The sequence below is a fragment of the Eubalaena glacialis genome, chromosome 2 (genome assembly GCF_028564815.1).
Source record: "Eubalaena glacialis isolate mEubGla1 chromosome 2, mEubGla1.1.hap2.+ XY, whole genome shotgun sequence".
Taxonomy (NCBI): Eukaryota; Metazoa; Chordata; class Mammalia; order Artiodactyla; family Balaenidae; genus Eubalaena; species Eubalaena glacialis.
Window position 1 is genome coordinate 82,938,755 of NC_083717.1, and position 21,651 is coordinate 82,960,405.

At 41.7% G+C, this 21,651-nt stretch overlaps 1 protein-coding gene across 4 annotated transcripts in view; it reads left to right on the top strand.

Moving 5' to 3' along the window:
• Positions 1-7,393: 7,393 nt before the first annotated feature.
• The window catches only part of MYO5C (myosin VC), a 110,245-nt gene continuing 95,987 nt past the window's right edge, over positions 7,394-21,651 (top strand). For 2 of the 4 annotated variants that reach the window (XM_061180311.1, XM_061180313.1), the window contains exon 1: positions 7,395-7,680. In XM_061180311.1, coding sequence (XP_061036294.1) covers positions 7,654-7,680 — 27 coding nt within the window. In that variant the 5' untranslated portion in view covers positions 7,395-7,653. Of the gene's footprint in view, positions 7,681-21,651 lie in introns of all 4 variants that reach the window. The other 2 variants (XM_061180312.1, XM_061180315.1) reach the window with 2 other exon arrangements.

A 21,651-nucleotide genomic window follows, 5' to 3' on the forward strand; every position in this document is an offset into this window, starting at 1 on the left:
TCTCAAAAATTAGCAGAACTAGACAGGAAATCAGCAAGAATATAGAAGACTTGAAAATAATATCAGGCACTTTGATCTAACTGATGTTTATAGAACACTTTACCCATATTCTTTTAAAGCACACACAGATCATTCTTCAGGATAAATTATATGCAAGACAATGAAACAAATCTTAGTACATTTAACAATATTGAAATCACATAAAGTATGTTCTCTGACTACAATGGAGAATGGAATCAAATTAGAAATCAACAGAATCAAATTAGAAAACAACTGAAGGAAATTTGCAAAATATGCAAGTATTTGGAAATTAAGTAAGACACTTCTAAATAACAAAGAAGAAATCACAAAGGAAGTTAGAAAGTATTCTGAGTTGAAAAAAACAAAAATGCAACAAATCGAAGTTTATGGGATGTAGCCAAAGCAGGTTATAGAAGGAAATTGATTGCCTTTATTAGAAAAGAAGACATGTCTCAAATCAATAATTTAAGATTATATCCTAAGAACCTAGGAAAAAAGAGAAGAACAAACTAAACCCAATGCAAGCAGAAGGAAATACTAAAGGTTAGAGTGGAGATCAATGAAATGGAAAACAAAAGAGAAAAATTTATGAAATTAATGAAACTGATGAAAAGATTAATAAAATGACAAACTTTTATCCAGATTAACCACACAAAAAGAGAAAAGATAAAAATTACCAAAATCAGGAATGAAAGAGGGAACATTTCTGAGCATCATCATTTCTAGGGTGCAAAATTTAGAGAGGCAGGGTCAGGCAAATACAAGCTCAGTACCTGAGAATGAGTAACCTCCTCCTAGGCACCTCACTTTAGTCCCGGCCCTGCTACAGAGACCCTAACAAAATGAAAAGAATTATAGTAGAATACCATGAATGACTTCACACCAACAAATTAAACAACTTAAATGAAATGGACAAATTCCTAGAAAGATACAAATTATGAAAACTGACTCAAAAAGATATAAAACTCTGAATATAAGTAAAAAAATTAAATGAGTAATTAATAATCTTATAAAGAAAAGACCAGGCCCAGATGGCTTTATTGGCAACTCTTATCAAATATTTAAAGATGAAATAATACCAACCAACTTTGACAGCAAAGGCAAACAAAATACACCACGAGAAAAGAAGACTACAGACCAATACTCCTCATAAAAATAGAGCAAAAAACATTACAAAAACCAAAACATTAGAAACCAAATCCAGCAATACATAAACAGGATTACATACCATTATCAAGTGGGATCTATCCCAGGAATGCAAAGTTGATTTCACATTCAAAAATCAATTAATATAATACACCATATTAATAGAATAGAGGACAAACCCCACATGATCATCTCAATAGATGCAGAAAAAGCATTTAACACAATCCCATTAAATGTTTTTTAAAAAATCTTATAAACTAGGAATAAGAGGAATTCCATGAATTAGAATACTCAGTGCTACTAAGATGGCAGTTCTCTCCAAATTGAACTATAGATTCAACACAGTCCCTAACAAAATCCCAAGCTGAAATTAAAATTTATATAAAATTTATATGAAAATGCAAAGGACTCAGAATAGTCAAAACAATTTTGAAAAAGGAAAACAAAGTTGGAGGAATTACACCTTCCAATTTCAAAGCTTTGAAGCTACAGTCATCAAGACAGGCACGGATGGTACTGGCATACGTGTTGACATAAAATCTATGGAACAGAAATGAACATCCTGAAATTATGGTCAGCTGATTTTTGACAAGGCTGTCAAGACAATTCAATACAATTCTTTTCAATAAGTGATGCCAGAGCAATTCAATATCCAAGTGTAGAAATAGATTATTTTAGACCCTTACCTCAATAACACACACAAAAATTAACCCAAAATGGATCATAGTCTTAAATGTTAGAGCTGAAAGTATGAAACTTGTAGAAGAAAATTTTTGTGACTTTAAGCTAGGCAAAGATTTCTTAGATACAATACCCAAAGCATGATCCATAAAAGAAAAAGAATAGATAAATCGGCTTCATCAAAATTTGAAAGTTTGTACTGCAAAAGACACCATGAAGAAAATGGAAAGATAACCTACACAGTGGGACAAAATATTTGCAAATCATATATCTGATAAAGGATTTGTGACCAAAATATATAAAGAAAGATGGTGGATTCAATGCTTTTATTGACCTTCCTTTCCTCCTGAAATGCCCATAAATGATGATAAACACAATATGAGAAAGAGAACGGAAGAGAAGCGACAACAAATTTTGGAGGATGAAAAACAGACAATTGTTGCTTATTTTCATAAGTGACAGGAAGGCTGAACCTAAACTTGCAAAGGTGGGGAGTCCAGAAGTAGTAGCCTAGTTCACAGAGCAGAAGTCTGAAAGACTAGGGAATAGAACTCAGAGACAGCAACACTGAAAGTGATGTGGGGCTGAAAATAGAACTTCTGTTTAAATAGCAATCGAAGTGGCCTAAAGGCTCAAACAGATATTTCACAGAAGAGAATACCAATATGGTCAACAAAGTGTCATTGTGGAAATGCAAAGTGAAACCACAGTGAGATATCTCAACACACTCATCAGAAAGGCAAACATTTAAAAAACGGACAGTGTCAAGGTTGGTGAGGATATTAAGCAACTGAAAATTTCATATACTGTTGATAGAGGTAGAAATTGATACGAGTTTTGAAAACTCTTTCAATATCTACTAAAGTTGAGCATTGCATACCTTATGATCCAGCAATCTCATTCCTTTTATGTACCCAACAGAAATGCATAGATCTGTGCATATAAAAAGTTCATAGACCCATATAAAAAGACCCATATAAAAAAGGTTCATACCAGCATTATTCATAATAGCCACTTTGGGGAGAGGAGTTTTCTTCTCTTAGTTCTTTGGGCTGGCAATTAAAATGAAATAAAGCTGATAAACAGGAAAAAATCAAACTTATTACATGCACATGGAGAAACCACATATGCATGAAGAATTCCAAAGACAGCAAGGCAAGATGAGGTATATATATATTCTGGACTAAGAAGAAGGAGGTGGGGGGATCTGAGACTTCAAAAGGAAGTAAGGTAATTTCAGGAAGATAAAAATGGTTGATGTTTGGTAAATAAATATTTGCTGGCCCATCCAAAGGCAACTGGGCACCGAGAGGACTTTGAGTAAACAGACCTTGCTAGGTTCCTCCCTGCCTACCACACCTAATTCATACTTTACTATAGTTGTCTATGGTGATAGCTTCTTCCTGGGACAGGTCTCTATCTTAAATTCTTTCAGGCAGCAAGGGCGGGAGTTCAAAGGTTCTTCCATAGTCTTTTGGGCCCTGCTTCTTTTCAGCTCAAAATAATCCACATGCCAGAGCAGCACATACTGGGACAGCTTGCCCAGAGCCTCATCACCACAAACCGAAAGAACCCAAATATTTATCAATAAGAGAATGAATAAATAAATTGTAAAATATTTATACAGTGGAATACTGTACGCAACAAAAAATAGCAAACTACAGCTACGTGCAACAGCATGGATAAGTGTCATGTAAAAAACCAAATGCAAAAAATTACAAACATGATTCCATTTATAAAAACATCCAAAATAGGTAAAACTAACCCGTGGTGACAGAAGTCATAACATCGGTTATCTTTGAGGGGTAATGGCTAGAAGGGACATTGAAGGTTTGAGGATGTTGAAAATGTTCTGTCTGGGTTGGGTGGTGGTTACTTGAGTGTGTTGCTGTGTTCCATGTATAAGAATACACTGAGCTATACATTTATTATTTGTGCACTTTTCTGTATATAATTTTATTCTTCAATAAAATTTCTATTTAAAGAAAAAAGTAGGGAATTCCCTGGTGGTCCAGTGGTTAGGACTTGGCGCTTTCACTGCCGTGGCCCAGGTTCAGTCCCTGGTCAGGGAACTAAAATTCCGCAAGCCATGCAGCATGGCCAAAAAAAAAAACAATTTAAAAAATTTAAAAATAAAGAAAAAAGTAGTTAGACATTTGGATTCCTTTCTTAACTCTGAGGAACCACGCAGCTGTCCCTACCCACTTTATGCCTTTTCTTTTTTTTTATGTTATTTTGAAAAATAAGTGTACAAAATTGAATTTACCTTAGTTCTCTTTTTCTGGCACCTATCGTGGTTGGTCCATGTCAAGCCCTTTTTCATATTTTTGGTTTCCCTTTTTTCTTTATACCCAGTCCCACTTCCTTCAACCTCATGAATATCCACTTTTATATATTTAATGGATGACTTTGCAAGTTATCATCCACACTTTTATTTACACATGCTGATATCCATGGACAACGTATAGTATTGCAGTTTTTGTGAGTTTTAAAATATATATGTTTATTGCAGCACTATTTACAATAGACAGGACATGGAAGCAACCTAAATGTCCATAGACAGATGAAAGGATAAAGAAGATATGGCATGTATATACAATGGAATATTACTCAGCCATAAAAAGAAACGAAATTGAGTTATTTGTAGTGAGGTGGATGGACCTAGAGTCTGTCATACAGAGTGAAGTAAGTCAGGAAGAGAAAAACAAATACCGTATGCTAATGCATATATATGGAATCTAAAAAAAATGGCACTGATGAACCTAGTGGCAGGGCAGGAATAAAGATGCAGATGTAGAGAATGGACTTGAGGACACGGGGACGGGGGAGGAAGGGAAAGCTGGGGCGAAGTGAGAGTAGCATTCACATATATACACTACCAAATGTAAAACAGATAGCTAGTGGGAAGCAACAGCATAGCACAGGGAGATCAGCTCAGTGATTTGCGATGACTTAGAAGGGTGGGATGAGGGGGTGGGAGGGAGGCTTAAGAGGGAGGGGATATGGGGATATATGTATGCATACGGCTGATTCACTTTGTTGTACACAGAAACTAGCACAGCATTGTGAAGCAATTATACTCCAGTAAAGATGTATAAAAAATAAAATAAAAAATAACAAAAAATACATATATATATGACTGTGCTAGACATCTATTCAGCCTTGTTTTTTATATCTCTCTGTGTGGTATAGGTAGATCATGTCCATTCCTACTAGCAGCTATACAGTTTTACATTGTATGTATACACTATTTTACTTATTCATACCCCTTTTGATGGATATTTAAGTGTTTCCAACTCTTTGACATACAACTGTGTTGTGATGAACATTTACATAATTATCTCTTTGGGTGACTATGTGAGAATTTTTCTGCCTGAATTTATTTTCAGTAAATATTCTCAAATTGCTCTCTTAAATGGGAGGATCAGTACAGTCAGCCCTCCATATCCACAGGTTCTGCAACCACAGATTCAACCACCTCAGATCCAAAATATACATTTTTTAATTCCAGAAATTTCCAAAAAAGCAAAACTTGAATTTCCGTGCTTCAGCAACTATTTACATAGCATTTCCATTGTATTAGGTATTATAAGTAATCTAGAGATGATTTAAAATATACAGAAGGATGTGTGTAGGTTATATGCAAATACCATGCCATTATATCAATATATTAGGGACTTGAGCATCCAAGGAGTTTGGTAACCTTGGGTGTCCTGGGACCAATCCTCCCCCGAATACCAAGGGATGACTGTATAGTTCCCACCAGCTGTATGAGCAAAAACGTTCTTGTCTTCTCACATCCTAGGCAGCATATGATGTTGTCCAACCTAAATATTGTTGCCAATATGGATGTGAAGTGATCTCATTGTTTTCATTTGTATTTCTCTACTAATAAAGTTAACATCTCTTTATATGCTAACCAGCCATTTGAGTATCCCCATGTGAAAATTGCCTACTCATTTCCTTTGCCAATTGTCCAATATTTAAAACTGGACTTCCTATCTTTTCTTGAACCAATTTACAGTAGTTTCTTATATACTCTAGATTAATATTCTAGATATTAATCACTTGTTTTTTAAATTGCAAATATATTTCCTAATCTGTTGGCTTTCTTTGCAAATGGTGTTCTTCACTGAACAGAAATCTTTCATTTTGATGACCTCAAATCCATCATTTCTTTCCTTCTATAGCTGTGCTACGTTGTATCTTAACTCATTCTTAACCCAACATTTAAAAGATATTACCCCTATATTTTTTCTAGTAATTTCCTCATTTTACTTTTAAGTTTTAATCATGAATCCATCTAGAGTTTATTTTTGAATGTACTGTTTGCTATGCACTTGCTTTTATTTTTTTATTTTTTCATATAATGGCCCTTCTATTAAATAATCTTTCCCTTCCTCCTCTGGTTCTCCAGGCCACTATATAATGCAGGGTCCTGTTGGTGGACTCCATTCTGTTCCATTATTCATTTATCCATTCCCATGCCGGTGTCACACTGTTTTAATTACCATGGCTTTGTGATATCCCTTAATACACGGTAGGGCTAATCTCTTTGTTCTTTGTTTTGAGCATTGTCTTAATTATACACGGACTTTTATTATTCCGTAAAAAATATAAAATCACTTTACAATTCTCCAAAAGTCCTGCTAGGATTTTTTAAAAAATTTATTTAATTTATTTTTTGGCTGTGTTGGGTCTTTGTTGCTGTGTGCAAGCTATCTCTAGTTGCGGCGAGCCAGTGCTAATCTTCGTTGCAGTGTGCGGGCTTCTCATTGCGGTGGCTTCTCTTTGTTGGGGAGCATGGGCTCTAGGCGCACAGGTTTCAGTAGTTGTGGCACGCAGGCTCAGTAGTTGTGGCCCACAGGCTTAGTTGCTCTGCCCCATGTCGGATCTTCCCGGACCAGGGCTCGAACCCATGTCCCCTGCATTGGCAGGCGGATTCCCAACCACTGTGCCACCAGGGAACTCCCCCTGCTAGGATTTTGATTCCAGTTGTATTAGGCTTATATATTAATTTGGGTACAATTGACACCTGTACAATGTTAAATATTCCCATCCATGAGAATAGCACATTTCCCCATTTATTCGGGCCTTCTTTTATACCCTTGAAGAGAAATTCAAACATTGTCTCCACAAAGGCCAAGTGCATTTTTGTTAGTGGACACTTTATAGTTTCGTTTATATTTCAAATATCTTATTTTCTAACCGGTTATTGCTCATACAAAGGAAACTTATTCACTTTAAAATCTGATTTTGAATATAGTCACTTGGCTGAACTCTTTAACAAGTTCTAGTGGTTGATTCTCTTGGATTTTCTATGCAAATGGTTATATCCTCTGCTCTTTCCAATAAGCACGTTGAGACCTAAGGGAGCTAAAACTTGGGTCGGGAACGCCTCGGAACACACCTGCTTCCTCCCTCGAGAGCCAGCGAATCCCCTGCCCCGCGGGATCTCGGCTGAGCGCTCGGCCCCCGCCAGGTGGACCCACTTTGCCGCGGGCACCCGTCCGGAGGAGGGGTTCGGCACCCGTCCGGAGGAGGGGCTCCACGCCCGTAGCCCCCGCCCCGCCAATCACAGCGAGGCCTCGCCACGGGCCGGGAAGGACCAATCCGCGACTTCTCTCCTCCGGGGCCGCCAGCCTTCGGCAAAGTTAGTCGGCTTCTGGAAAACTTCTTCCGCAAGATGGCTCAGCGCTGATTTGCGGGTCCCGCAGCGACGGTTACCTGCCCCGGGGCCACAGAGCCGCCGGCCCAGCCCCCGAGCTTTGCACCTCGCAGCCCTCGAGCTGTCCTCTCGCGCCCATGGCGGTGGCCGAGCTGTACACGCAGGTAGGCAGGGTCCCCGACCTAAGGGAAGGCGCGCGGGAGGGAAGCGGCCGGGCGCTAGTGCTGACTGTACCTGGCGTCCGGGCCACACCTGTGCACCTGGCGCGCTCGCCGCGGGGAGGGGCCGCGGAGACAATGGGGGTCCGGGGAGCGTCGTACCCCCCGCCCCGCCGAGAGCTCGGGTCCCTATCCGTGGGGAGGGCGCCCCCCGGGAGCCTGGGTCCCCTCGGGATGGGAAGACCGAGTGCTAGGGGCTGCTTCTGCGGCCGGACCCGAGCTTCCCGGTGTCCAGGAGTTGCGGGTCCGTCCCTTCTCCCGCGCCTCTCGGCTCCTCCTCCTGAGCCACAGAGGGAATCAGACTTGCCCACGGAAACTCAGAAACCTCAGACACGGGCGAATAATAGCATCTATAATCTTCCCCCTTGAACAACTCGGCACAGAAGCTCGGACCGCAGTATTTAGGATGCTTTCTAGAATTCCCGAGTCTTCAAAATACCTGTACGTGCACTTAAATTCATCTGGTGCCTGAAGCTGCGGGTGCCTGGGAGTGTGGGAGAAGTTGAGGGCTCCTGGGAATCCAGGGATCCTGACACTGCAGTCACAGGCTCTTTACTCACATTTATAAGGTGCTTTACAGCTTATTAAAAAAACCTTTCACGTACACCCCGAGTCCGGGAATCACTCTAGAGCATTCCTCTGAAACCTCCTCTTCCCGCAAACGAGGGCTCCACCCCTTCTCTGGGAAGGCCAGCATTCCCACATGGTGCCCAGAACCTTCTGAGAAGAGCTTGGTTAATTATTTGGATAAAAAGTGTGAAAGTGTTGGAAAAAATCTATTCAAATAGCCATAAAGCCAGATACTCCTGTACCCCAGTGGGGGAAATCTATCGTACCCAGTATTCAGAGAGATGAGACTAGAATTCATCCATTTCCCCTGACAAGTGCCCTAGCTTTATATTAAAGAGACACTTTTGCTGTAGATATAAACGATGGCTGTAAATAATTTGTTTCAATGGTTTAAGCAAGCTTTTTTTCTTCTACTTTGTTTAATTAGTTAACAGTACAAATACAAATTAACCAAACCATATTTCCCCCTCTATTAACTAGAGTTCTAAATGGCAGTGTTAGAATAGTTTTACCAGTGAGAATGTGAGACATCAAATATCCAGCAATGCTTCTTAGATCTTCAGCTTACTGGAGATAAAAAAAAATTCTTGAAAAAAACTATTCTTGGAAGATACTTTGGAGGTCGGAGGAAAATGCTGATTAATCCATTCTAAGTAACAATTTTTCCTGAAGCAAAAATACACAGATGTGAATACCCCTATCATCAAGTGACTCATGCCACAAATATTTATTAAATACCAACTAGGTACCAGGCACAATGTAGGAAAACTAATATGGAAGAGTTTTCTAGAGGTGAGCTTGGATGGAGAAAGACTCTGAGAATCGCAGAGCCAGAAGAAGCCTTGATGACCGTCTCTACCCACTTTGTGTCCAAGTAAGCACCTGTGTCCAGGCACCTCCCTTCCAAATGGCCAGTCAGCCTCCACTTTGTCAGTTCCAGAGGTGGGAAGCTGCCCCATTTGTGTAGCTGCCTGTTTAGGTTTTAGAGAACTTCTTTGTTAAAGAGTTCTTCCTTAAACTGAGACAAAAATCTTAAGCTCTCTCCCTTGCTTCCCTACCACTCCCTCCCACACTCCCGAGTCTGCAGATCTAGCCAATTAGTCTAAGTCAAAGTTTGTGACGGGGGAACCTTGGCCACAGTGAACCCCCAGGAGTGCTCTGTTTCCCTGCACAATCTTAGCCACATAATGTTTTAAAACAACCTGAAACCCATTGCTGCACTCAGAGGCAAGTAGTCACCCTGTAGCAGGGTGATGGGTGGGCTGTCCATTTAGGGATCCGTGTGTGGCAGCCAGTTCCTGTGTGACATCCAGACCCACCCTATGATCTGCCCGCTACCCCACTCACCCACTTTACACTGCTGTTACCTGCCTGGCCCCTGACTAATTTCCCTTCCTGCATTGAAGACAGGCATATTATCTCCCATAAAACATTTGTTTAGCACTTTTTTTTTTTTTTTTTGCATTTATTGGTATGTAATACATAATTCAGGTTTATTGTAGTAAAATAGGACACAACAGATAACAAATTGATAAACAAAACAAAACAACAAACAAACCACCTGTAACACCCCTATCTAAAGATTGGGATTGTTAACATTTTGGTATACATATTTCTGAGGTGTATGTGTGGGCCTTTGTGTGTAAAATGTGTATATTAAACATGCATACTATTTTGGAGCTTCCTTTTTTTTACTTAGAACTATATAGAGTTCATTATTATAAGGTAATTATATCAAATAACCATAGAAGTTCAGCTTTTTAGTACCGAATCTCAATTGTGTGTTTTTTTAATTGTTTAATAATACTTCCCTAATTCCCTGAGTAAAAAGAAACCTCTCCATCATACATACCTTTCTTGTGGCATTATCTCTTTTTAAATTTAAGTAGATCCCTCTTAGTAACTGTGGTCTCTTAGAGGAGATCTGTACATGATTTATTCTTATGTTTCTTAAATTTTAGCTGCATAATAAATATTTAATAAATGAATAACTGAAATTTAGCAATGGGAATTGAAATCCTGAAACTTTGTGTTTTGATCTTAGAGTTCTGCCTCTGCTTTTAGTTGGTAATTCAGTTTACTCAGGGACAGAAAGAAAATAAAGCAATTTCTCACTTAGCTGGTATGAAGTATGCTGCAGAAGGCAAGACCACATGGCTGAAAACAGTTTCTTAATATTAACCTTTTTGGATGAAGCTCTTTCTGATATACTACAAAGCTTTATTACTTTTTTTAACAAGTGAAACCTTAGAGTAAATGTTTAGAAAATACAAAAAAAGAAAAAACAACCAACCTATAATTCTACTACCCAGAAATAAACCTTATTATTATTTCAAGGCATGCCCTTCTAACTTTCTTCTCTGTGTATTCTTTTTTTTTTTTTTTTTTTTTTCACACACACTGTATTTTATTTTTACAAGAGATAAATAGACTGACACCAAGCATTGTACATGGATGACCACAACAAAAGCAACAATGATTGCAATTACCAAACATGAAACACACTCATACTATGTCATAATATTGACATTCAGTCCAGTAATCCTCCACTGCAACAGCTCCTTTACTTTGCAGTGAAAATTGATTTGTATATTCTTTGCCTCTGAGTTCTTGTGGGATTTTTTCTTTTTTTAAATTCAACCAGAAAGTCACAAAAATTATACTCATCCTCATCAGTTCACTCAGTCCCATGTAATTAATTTTTTACACCCCACTGCGGTGGGGTGGGGATAGTGGTGTGCTGAACTGGGCGATTGGGATTGACATGTATACACTGATGTGTATAAAATTGATGACTAATAAGAACCTGCAGTATAAACAAACAAACAAAACAACTAATACTAAACTTTCATTGGGTTATTTGTATGGAAATATGTTAATATAAATGTTTCAGACATTACATGAAATTTCTAAAAATCTTATATGTTCTGGTATAATGTTATAAGTCATAATCCTAGTTATTACTTTAAAATGTATATCTCAGAAATAACTAATTTTCTTGTCAACTGCATTATTATGAACTTTCATCAAATCTTTAACCGTGGTCATTTTTAAGTCTTTTGTCATTTACAGACAGTTCTGGGTGTACTCTGATGCTTCTGTTAATATGTTCCTATAAAAGGGTTTCATCTTCAGGAAATTCATGGAAAAGACTCTGACAAGTACAGGTTTCTGGTACCTGATTGTACTGCTGAACTGAATGAATAAGCATTTTCAGAACTCTAATGAAAAACTGATGAGCTCATAAAAGTGCTAACAAAAGATCAAGATGTTTAGCACTTTTTGTATATAAAACATTATGCTTGGGGAAGGTTAGAAAAAGAAAATTTAAATGATTAGTCTTGCCTCAGGGAGTTTTCTGATTAGTGAGAAATGAGAAATGTCAAGTAATTCAATCTGCTGAGGCCTGGAAGGCATGGAGGAGCCTGCTGGGGGATGGGGCTTAGCAGGGGAGAGTCATGGCAGCCAAAGAGTTAGGTCAGGGCTTTATATTCCATTGAAGATTTTGAATGGGGATGACAGGATCCAGGGTGGTATAAGTCAGATATGCCAGCAGTGACCATGAGACTCTGTGCCCATGGGAGAGAGGCTGGAGTCAGGTAGCTGAATTCTCAGGTCATCCGAAGTGCGCGGGAAAAAAATTAGGGCTGCAGTGTTAGACATGGAGGATGGAAGGAGCGTGCAGAGAGCATGGAGAGGTAGGTGAGAATGGGAGACGGCACTGGGACATGTGAGGGAGAGGGCTGAGCCAAGGCTGACATGAGGTTAGAGTCTGAAAGATCGAAGCAGGCTGGTGCTGTTGACACAGGGACTTCAGGAGGAGGAGACGTTAGGGGAGTCATGAGGCAAGGTTTGTACCTGCGGGGGTTGATGTGGTGAGGGGGCTTCCAAGGGAGAGTGCCCTGAGTGGTTGGAGGTTGGTATAGAAGATGGGCCAGGAGTTTTCCCCAGAGGTGGTAGTTGAAGCCTAGGCATGAGGGCCTCATCAAGGGAGAGAAGAGGGCCAAGACAGGACCCTGGGGATGCATCTGTTCAGGGAGGAAAGGAGGCAGAGGGGCCGCAGATGGAGCCATTCCAGGGAGGGGGACACGGGAGGCCTGGCACAGGAACCACAGGAAGAGAGGTTCTGAGAAAGTGGACTCTCGGGAGGAAGTGTGTTGAGAGTAGTTGCTGCCAGTTGAAGTGTAAAACGACCCACCCCTTTTCAAAAGCTCTTTGGCAACGTGCCTTAGAAATGTTCAGAGCATTTGCTGTTCAGCAGTTCCACTGTTTGAAATCTCTCTGAGAAAAACTGGTCCGGCCATCCTCTTATTGAGCCCCTCTGGAGGCCCCTGTCACTTTCAGACTCACTGACCAGCCACAAGGCCCCGCCTCTGCATCTTCCCCCGCTGCCGGCCAGCTCCTACCTTGGCTCACCCTCTGCCCAACTTCTTGCCATCCTGCATTGCATTCCTGCAGTGTCACCACTTTATGTCTGTTCTGCTCACCGTTGCCTGCACCTTTCAAATTCAATTTGAGCAGTGCCTCTTCTTCTTTCCTATTTTTTTAATCAAAGTATAGTTGATTACAATATTGTGTTAGTTTCAGGTATACAGCAAAGTTATTCATATTATTTTCCATGATAGGTTAATACAAGATATTGAATACAGTTCCCTGTGTTATACAGTAAATCCTTTTTGCTTGTCTATCTTATGTATAGTAGTTTGTTAATCCCATGCTCTTAATTTATCTCTCCCTCCCCCGCTCCCTTTCCCCTTTGTAACCATAAGTTTGTTTACTATGTGAGTCTATTTATGTTTTGTATATAGATTCATTTGTATTATTTTTTATATTCTACATATAAATGATATATAATATTTGTCTTTCTCTGACTCACTATGATATTCTCTAGGTCCATCCATGTTGCTGCAAATGGCAATATTTCATTCTTTTTTACTGCTGAGTAATATATATATATATATCTATATATACACAGTCCGTTTTGTGTGTGATATATGTATATATATGTCACGTCTTCTTAAACCAGTCGTTTGTTGATGGGCACTTTCCATGTCTTGGCTATTGTAAATAGTGCTGCTATGAACATTGGGGTACCTGTATCTTTTCGAATTAGAGTTTTCATCTTTTCTGGATATATGCCCAGGAGTGGGATTGCTGGATCATACGGTAGCTCTATTTTTAGTTTTTTAAGGAACCTCCATACTGTTTTCCATAGTGGCTGCGTCAATTTACATTCCCACCAACAGTGTAGGAGGGTTTTTTTCTCCACACCCTCTCCAGCATTTATTAGCTGTAGACTATTTTTTTTAAATAAATTTGTTTATTTATTTATTTTTGGCTGCATTGGGTCTTTGTTGCTGCACGCGGTCTTTCTCTAGTTGTGGCGAGAGGGGGCTACTCTTCATTGTGGTGCATGGGCTTCTCACTGCGGTGGCTTCTCTTGTTGCGGAGCACGGGCTCTAGGCATGTGGGCTTCAGTAGTTGTGGCGCACGGCCTTAGTTGCTCCGCGGCATGTGGGATCTTCCCGGACCAGGGCTCGAACCCTTGTCCCCTGCATTGGCAGGTGGATTCTTAACCACTGCGCCACCAGGGAAGTCCCAGTTGTAGACTTTTAGATGACGGCCATTCTGGTCAGTATGAGGTGATACCTCGTTATGGTTTTGATTTGCATTTCTCTAATAATAATTATTAATTAATTGCTAGTAATTAGCAATGTCGAGCATCTTTTTGTGTGCCCATTGGCCATCGGTGTGTCTTCTTTGGAGAAATGTCTATTGAGGTCTTCTGCCCATTTTTTGATTGGTTTGTTTGTTTGTTTTATATTGAGTTGTATGAGCTGCTTGTGTATTTTGGAGATTAACCCCTTGTCAGTCACATTGCTGAGCAGTGCCTCTTCTGAGAAATCTTTGCAGCCAGCCCCTCCATCCAGGCACTTTTCGTGATGACTTGTAACAGCTCCTTAACTCTGTCTCCCCTATTGACCAAGGGTTTCTAGAGAACAGGGAGCAGTAGGGACTCAGTAAATGTTTGATGTGTGCATGCATGAATGAATGAGTTTTTTTGCTTTCAGAAAGAGCTATGGTCATGACGATGATGAATGTTGATGATAGTTAACTTTTATCTTATAGTCATTGAGTACTTCTTATGTGCCAGATGCCAGCCTCAGAACTCTGTGAACTTTATCCTCAGAACGTCTTTCATTTAATCTGAATAAACAATGCCATGTGTTAGTTATTGCTATCCCATTTTTACAAATGGCTCAGGTTAAGTTGCCTAAGGTTACATAGAAGCGATGGAGCTAGGATTAAAAGCCTATCTTCTTAATACCTCCTACTCTCACCACCTTATTCAACGACCTTATCATCTTCCTTCGTTTCAAGGGATCTGACCTTTCCCCCAACACACAGAGGATTTTTGGAAAGTCCATTCATTTCATAGCTGCCTCCTCCGACATCTGGTTATTTATCAGATTATTCCTTCTAATAACTAAAATGGAACCAACCCCAATGTACAGGAAGAGGGCTAGAGTTACGTGAATTATAGATAGAAGAATAGAATAGTATGAAGCCATTAAAAATGCTACTGTGAAGAGTTCATAACAACATGGGAAGATGTTTATGTTACGTGGAAAATGACGGCACAAAAATGCATGTGCTCTGTGATCATAAACTTATAAAATATGCAAAGTAAGAAGACCATGTTTATCAATAATAATTCAGCAGTCAGTTCTATAGCTGCAGAGAAGTCAAGGAGGATGAAGGCTGAGGAAGTGTCATTAGATTTGGCCACCAGGAGGTCCTTGGCATTGCTTCTCTTTTAGTAGAACTGTGAGGGAGAGAGGGGACACCTGGGCATGGTCACAGGCTGAAGGGATGGAACTGGTGGAGGACTGGAATCTGAAGATGTAAGAAAGGCACCAGGCATGGAATAGCTTCAGAAGGTAATGGTGGACCTGAGGCTGGGTGGCAGGAGTTGGAAGACATGGAGCTCTTTAGAATGAGCTGTGGGCAGGACTGAGAGCTTGAGGAGAGTGATGATACCACCAACTTTTTCTCTTACAGCATCATTCCACACCCTTCACCATCAAGGCCACCATCCTCTGGGTGAATTTCAATTCCTTGATGCCCATCTTTGTGGCACTATTCTCTAGATCTGGTCTGCTCAGCCAGAGTACCGTGGAACTCGTGGGGCTGCAGCCTCCTGTGAGCTGCCCTCAGTGCAGGCGAGCATTAAGTCAGCGTTCTGTTTGTTTTAAGCAGAGCTGCTACATGCTGCCCCTGGAATGCACATGCACGGTGGCTGGGGTTAAGTCTTGGTTCTGCTAACTGGGTGACATTGAGCAAGTTACTTAATTTCTCTTGAGTTTCCACACCCGTAGAATGGATTTAAGTCTCACCAGTCATTGTAAGGATTAAATTACCTGTGTAAAATCCTTAGCACAATATCTGACACACAATGCTTAATAAAAGTTAGTTGTTTTTTATATTGATGCTATTGCAATACAGTTAATTTTTGGCACCTAACTATTGGACTTTACATTTATTCCTATTAAATTTTCCGTCTTGTTGTTTAGTGTTTAATGTTCTGCAGCTTGTCAAAACCTTTTTGAACCTTTTTTAAAACCTTTTTGTATCTTGATCATCTTTAGCTAATCATTTTATCTGCATATTTGACACAGGTGTTCTGCTTTTTTATCTAAGATACTGGTGAAAGTGATGAATGGAGGGTGAGGCAGTAGAGCTGTATAGCATGCCTCTAAAGACCTTTCTAATTAACCAGAACTCAGGTTTTAGCCACAGATTCACAAATCATATTATCCTTCACCCATTTCTTTCTCTTCCTTGTGCTTGAGGAACTCACAAGACATCTTCACAGAAATTCTGCTGAAACTCAGATATGCAAGCTCAAGAGAAATGCAGTCCAGGGCCTCTGTCTAAAATAAGGTCAAAGCTCAGTTTAATAACTTTCCACTTAGCTATTCTAAGCAGCTTTTAGATTTCTATATGTGATTAACCACCCTGGAAAATTAGATTTTTCTATTGTACTATATATGGAGAGTTCAAAAGAGTAAAAAAGGGACATAAAGACTAAAATACCAAGTTTATTGGTGCAAACTACTTGGAATTTGAGTTTTTGTTCAGTAGATGTTTTTATGGAGTGCTAGCTGTGGGGAAATCATTGTATTGAGTTCCAGGGCACAAAGACAAGGCTCTTGACGCTCACACGCCAGTGGGGGAGATGGGAAGCTACCTGAAACCTGGGGAGGGAGCAGAGAGCGCGCTAAAGAGGAAGCGTCCAGTCCTGCCTGGGGTGGAGGGTGGTGGGGAAAGCACCGCAGGTGGGAATCTTGAGCTGACTCTTGACTGCTCAGAGCAGTTTGCTCACAGGTGGGGAGAGGAGGGATGGCACTGGGGGTGGAAGGAACAGAAGTGCATAGCAGAGAGCCAGGAAGAGCTTGGCATGTTCTAGAAACTGCTAGTGGTTTGGGTGGCAGCAGGCAGAGGATGGATTGAAAAGGTGAGGCCTGAGTAGGAAAACTGGCTAGGACTGTGGTTCGCAGGCATGGATGCTCATCAGAATCCGTCAGGGGGAACTTTCATCTTGCTGGGCCCCACCCACGGAAATTCTGATTCAGGTGTGGGTCAAGGAATCTGTCTATCCACGGAAACCGGTACTCAGCCTGGTTGAGGAAGCACTCAGCAGGTTGTGGTACCCATCAAGAGAAGATTGGTGGGAGCAGCATGGGGGGAGCTGATTGATGGCCATGGCATCAATGGGGCAGACAGGTGGGACCTGTTTAAGATATAGGCGTCCTAGCACCTGATAACCATCTGATTGTTGGGGGCTAAGGGAAGGAGGGAGAGGGTGTCCAGCGCTGTCCCAGGTTTCTGATTTGATGGGCAAGAGAACTGAAGAGGAAGATTGAGTGTGGGGCAAGCGTAATGATCACTCAAGCTTGGGATTTGTGAGTGTCAGAGGACATTTAGGGGCTGACGTCTGGGAGACAGTTGGAAATGTGGTCTAGACCCACTGAGAGATCTGGGCTGGAGGCCTCAGTGGTGCACAGGTGCCAGGGCAGTCGTGGAAGCTGTGGGAATGGGTGAAACTCTCCAGAAACAGCCTGTCATGAGGAGAGGCCGGGAGGGATCTTGGGAGACACAGGAGGAGGCTGGGGAGCTGGGAAGGCCTGGAGGAACGAGTAAAGAGGAGAAGAGAGGGAGCGTGGTGTCGCTGCTCTGGCCTGGCTGACCGAGAACGTGGAGACCCCCTTCCAGTCCAGAGAGTGGCTAGGAGGAAACCCCTGTCATCCCATATGCCATGTAAAGTCTCCAAGCCATTTCTGTGGCTGATGCCAGTAGACCCCTCAAATAGGCGGGAGACATGAGAAGATGCCACTCTCGTCATATCTGAGCATGTGGGGTGGGCGGATTTGGCCTGTTCCTGAGGACGTGTCCCTTCCTCCTGAAGCCTTTGCCTCATTCCCGAGCCTCCCCGGACGTGGATGCACCATGATCTCCCTCCACAGGGGAAGATTCCCAGGACAGGCGTGGGCGGCAGGCCTCGCTGCCCTCCTGGCCCTGCTGCAGGCAGCCCCCGGAGGGCTTGGCAAGCGACCTGAGTCAGGAGACTCCTGCCCCACAGGAAGGAGCCACCCTGCGGAGGTCCTATGAGAGCTGGTCATGTCGTTTGTCCAGACACTGCAGTTAGCTCTCTCTCCGGTTTGAAGCATTGCCTTGTGGGTTGAGGAATGTGAGGCAGAAGGGAGGGACCAAATGGGTGTAACTGAGGTGGAACCAGGTAAACTTGGGCATGTTTACTTACCAGGCTGGGTCTCAGCTGCGGGGCCCTAAACGGCCGACAGCCTTGCCGACAGAGGCATCAGGCCTGGCGAGGTGTGCGCAGCCTGGGGAATCCGGGGCTGAGGAAGCTATTTGTGTTCACGCCAGAAGAGAAGCAGCCTTTTGGTTCCATACGTCCTAATGCATTTAAGGCTACTTTTAGCTGAAACAGACTAGCCTGTGCACTCTCAAGTAGATGGCTGCAGTTGAGAGTTCAGGATTATTTTCAGAGCCAGGCTCATTTAATTAACAAGTAGTTCAAAGAAGGAGTCCCAATCTCTGGCTCCGTGGAGTCCTGGCCTTTGAGATTCTCTGTGTGGTGTTTGGTGAGTTTTGACCTCTCTGGGCTTGAGTTTGGGGATCAGGAAAACAAAGGCCTTGGGTTAGCTTAGTGACTTGCATCACTTCTCAGAGCCTCAGGTTTCCATGGAAGGGCCTGAGGGACCTCAGCTGCAGAACATGGTGGGCTACCACCATTTCATTTGAAGCAAGCTTTGCAAAGAATTTTGACAGCTTGGAGTAGACAATCTCCTGGGACCCTTTCAGCTATAAAATTCTGTAGTGGCCAATTTTTGATAAATGGGATATTCCCAATTATCATAAAAATATTATCCTATAAAAAGGTATTAATGATTTCAGCTTTATGAGGTTCGCAACAAATACTTTCAAGAGCAGACCTGACATGGAAAATAGTAGCCCATGGCAACAAGTATGTGTGGAGTGTGGGTGTGTGTGTCTGTGTGCTTGTGAGGCTTCTCTCCACCTATTTGCATGGACGTGTGTCTCTGAGTGTGTGTCATTGCCCGCCAGGTCATTCTTCCATTTTCTCTCTCTTTCCCTTTCCCTCCCCCTCTCTCTTGCAAGTATCACTCATCCCGTGCCACATTTCAGCAAACTTCTGCTCTTAGCTAGCTGTCAAGAATTAAAGCAAACCCAAATAACTTAGGGAGTCATGATTGATATTCAACCAATGATAAACATATATTTTTTGTTTGATAAGTGAGGCAGCTTATATTAACTAGTAGATTAATAAATGTGCTCCTCAACCAATTTTGTCCTAGTCTAGTCCTGGCACCCCAAACTTTGTTTTATACTTATTCTTTATTTCCTTCAACATCTTATTATGAAAATTTAAAGTATACAAAAAAGTTGAAAAAATTTTACAGTGAGTATCTGTCCCACCACCTAGATTCTAGCATGAATATTTTACCATATTTGTTATATCACATGTCTATCCATCTTTTTATACTTCAGTCCTCAGCCCATCTTATTTTTTGAAGCATTTTAGGGTAATTGCATACATCAATACATGTCCTCCTAAATATTAGTATGCGTATTGTTGAGTTCCATAGTCGTTTAGTTCTTTTTGTAAAATTTCCAGACAATGAAAGGTACATATCTTAAGCGTGCGTTCTCTGATGTTTGAAAAAGGGCTTAACACCTGTGCAACCCAGACCCCTTCAAGGTATAGAATGTTGCCATCGCCCCACAAGATTCCCTCCCCAGACCCACCTACCCCCAGAGGCAACTACTGTTCTGATTCTTTTCACCACATTGTATTTGTTTTACCTGTTCTAGTACTTCATTTAAAGGACTCATACAGAATGTACTCGTTTGTGTACAGCTTCTTTAACTCAGCCTAATACTTTGGAGATTCATTCATGTTCTTGCTTGTAGCAGCAGTTGATTCTTTTTATTGGTAAGTAGTATTCCATTGTATGAGTATACCACAGTTTTATGTTTTTTTAATTTATTCTCATGTTAGTGGACATAGAGTCTGTTTCTAGTTTTTAGCCATTATGAAGAAAGTTACTATGAACGTTCATGTACAAGTCTTTTTGTGAACATATATTTTGATATTTGCCTTTAAAGATGGCATATTCTGATTATAAAAGTAAAATATGCAAATTATAGAAAGTACATAAAACTATAAAGAAGAAAAGTGAAATGTCATAATTATTACCCAGAATTTTTTTGTAACTGAAAACTCCTGAAGGTGCGATCTCTCAACCCAAGGGAAGATTTCCTCACAGTGGAAAGGCCCCAGCAGTCCACAAGCCACGTGTTCAGCTGGCTTATGTCCAGGTCATCATTTGGTCATGATGTTTGCCCTCTCAGCTGTTAAGAAGCAGAGATTCACAAAAGGCAGTGTCTTGTTTGTGACTATCCCCAGAGTCAAGGATGATGCCTGGTGCCAATTCAGTGCCCAGGAACTGTACTCAAAAGGATGGCAGGCACTTAGGCAAAAGTGCAGCATTCTTGGGCTTCCCTGGTGGCACAGTGGTTAAGAATCCACCTGCCAATGCAAGGGACACGGGTTCAAGCCCTGGGCCGGGACGATCCCACATGCCGTGGAGCAACTAAGCCCGTGCACCACAACAAGAGAAGCCACCGCAATGAGAAGCCTGCACGCTGCAACGGAGAGTAGCCCCTGCTCGCTGCAACTAGAGAAAGCCCACGTGAAGACCCGACGCAGCCTAAATAAATTAAATAAATAAATAAAAAGTGCAGCATTCTCTCCTAAAGGCACAAACATTCCCTGTTACAAGAGTTTACACACTCGACAATTACCTTCAGGAGGTCCATTTGTCCCATTGAGGGACAATGCCAGAGGACCAATATTCCTTTGGCCTGTGAATGTAAGGAGGTGGAAAGGAGATGCCACTGCGGGCACCAGCCTGAACTGGGTGCTCATCTCAGCTCTGCTCCTGGAGAACTTGGGAGTCCCTGAGGCCAGTTTTCTCTGGGAAATAAGGGTTAGACCTTGCACGGCTTAGGCTTCATCTAGATCTGGGATCCTGAGCTATTGAGCCTTTGGATTCAGGAGCTTTCCTGGGTGCTACTTCATGTCTCCATGTGAGTGCTTCCCAATTCTTGTTTCTTTTGTCCTGGTTGTGTCCCAGGACATCAGGGTATCCTGTAGGGGTGCCCCCATTGATAGAAACCACCGATATGTGAGCAGAGAGATGCAAATATACACATAATGCACATGCAGCTCCAGGTTAGAGATTGGCTGAGTTAGTAGGAAGACCATGATGACTAAGTGGAGATACCTTTCTTTCTTGGTAATCCAGCACTGTGCCAGATGCATACATAAGAGATGCCCAGGTGTTTTTTTTTTTTTTAATTTTTTAGATTTATTTTATTTTATTTATTTATTTATTTATTTATTGGCTGTGTTGGGTCTTCGTCACTGTGCATGGGCTTTCTCTAGTTGCAGCGAGCAGGGGCTACTCTTCATTGCAGTGCAACAAAGACTCTCCCTGAGTCTGGTTGTGGCGCATGGGCTTAGTTGCTCCTCGGCATGTGGGATCTTCCCAGACCAGGGCTCGAACCCACGTCCCCTGCATTGGCAGGTGGATTCTTAAACACTGCGTCACCAGGAAAGTCCCAGGAGGTGCCCAGGTGTTGGATGGATGGATGGATCGATGGATGGGATGGATGGATGGGATGGATGGATGGGTGAATGAATGAACAAAAGAGTGAATGAACAAACAAACAAACAGA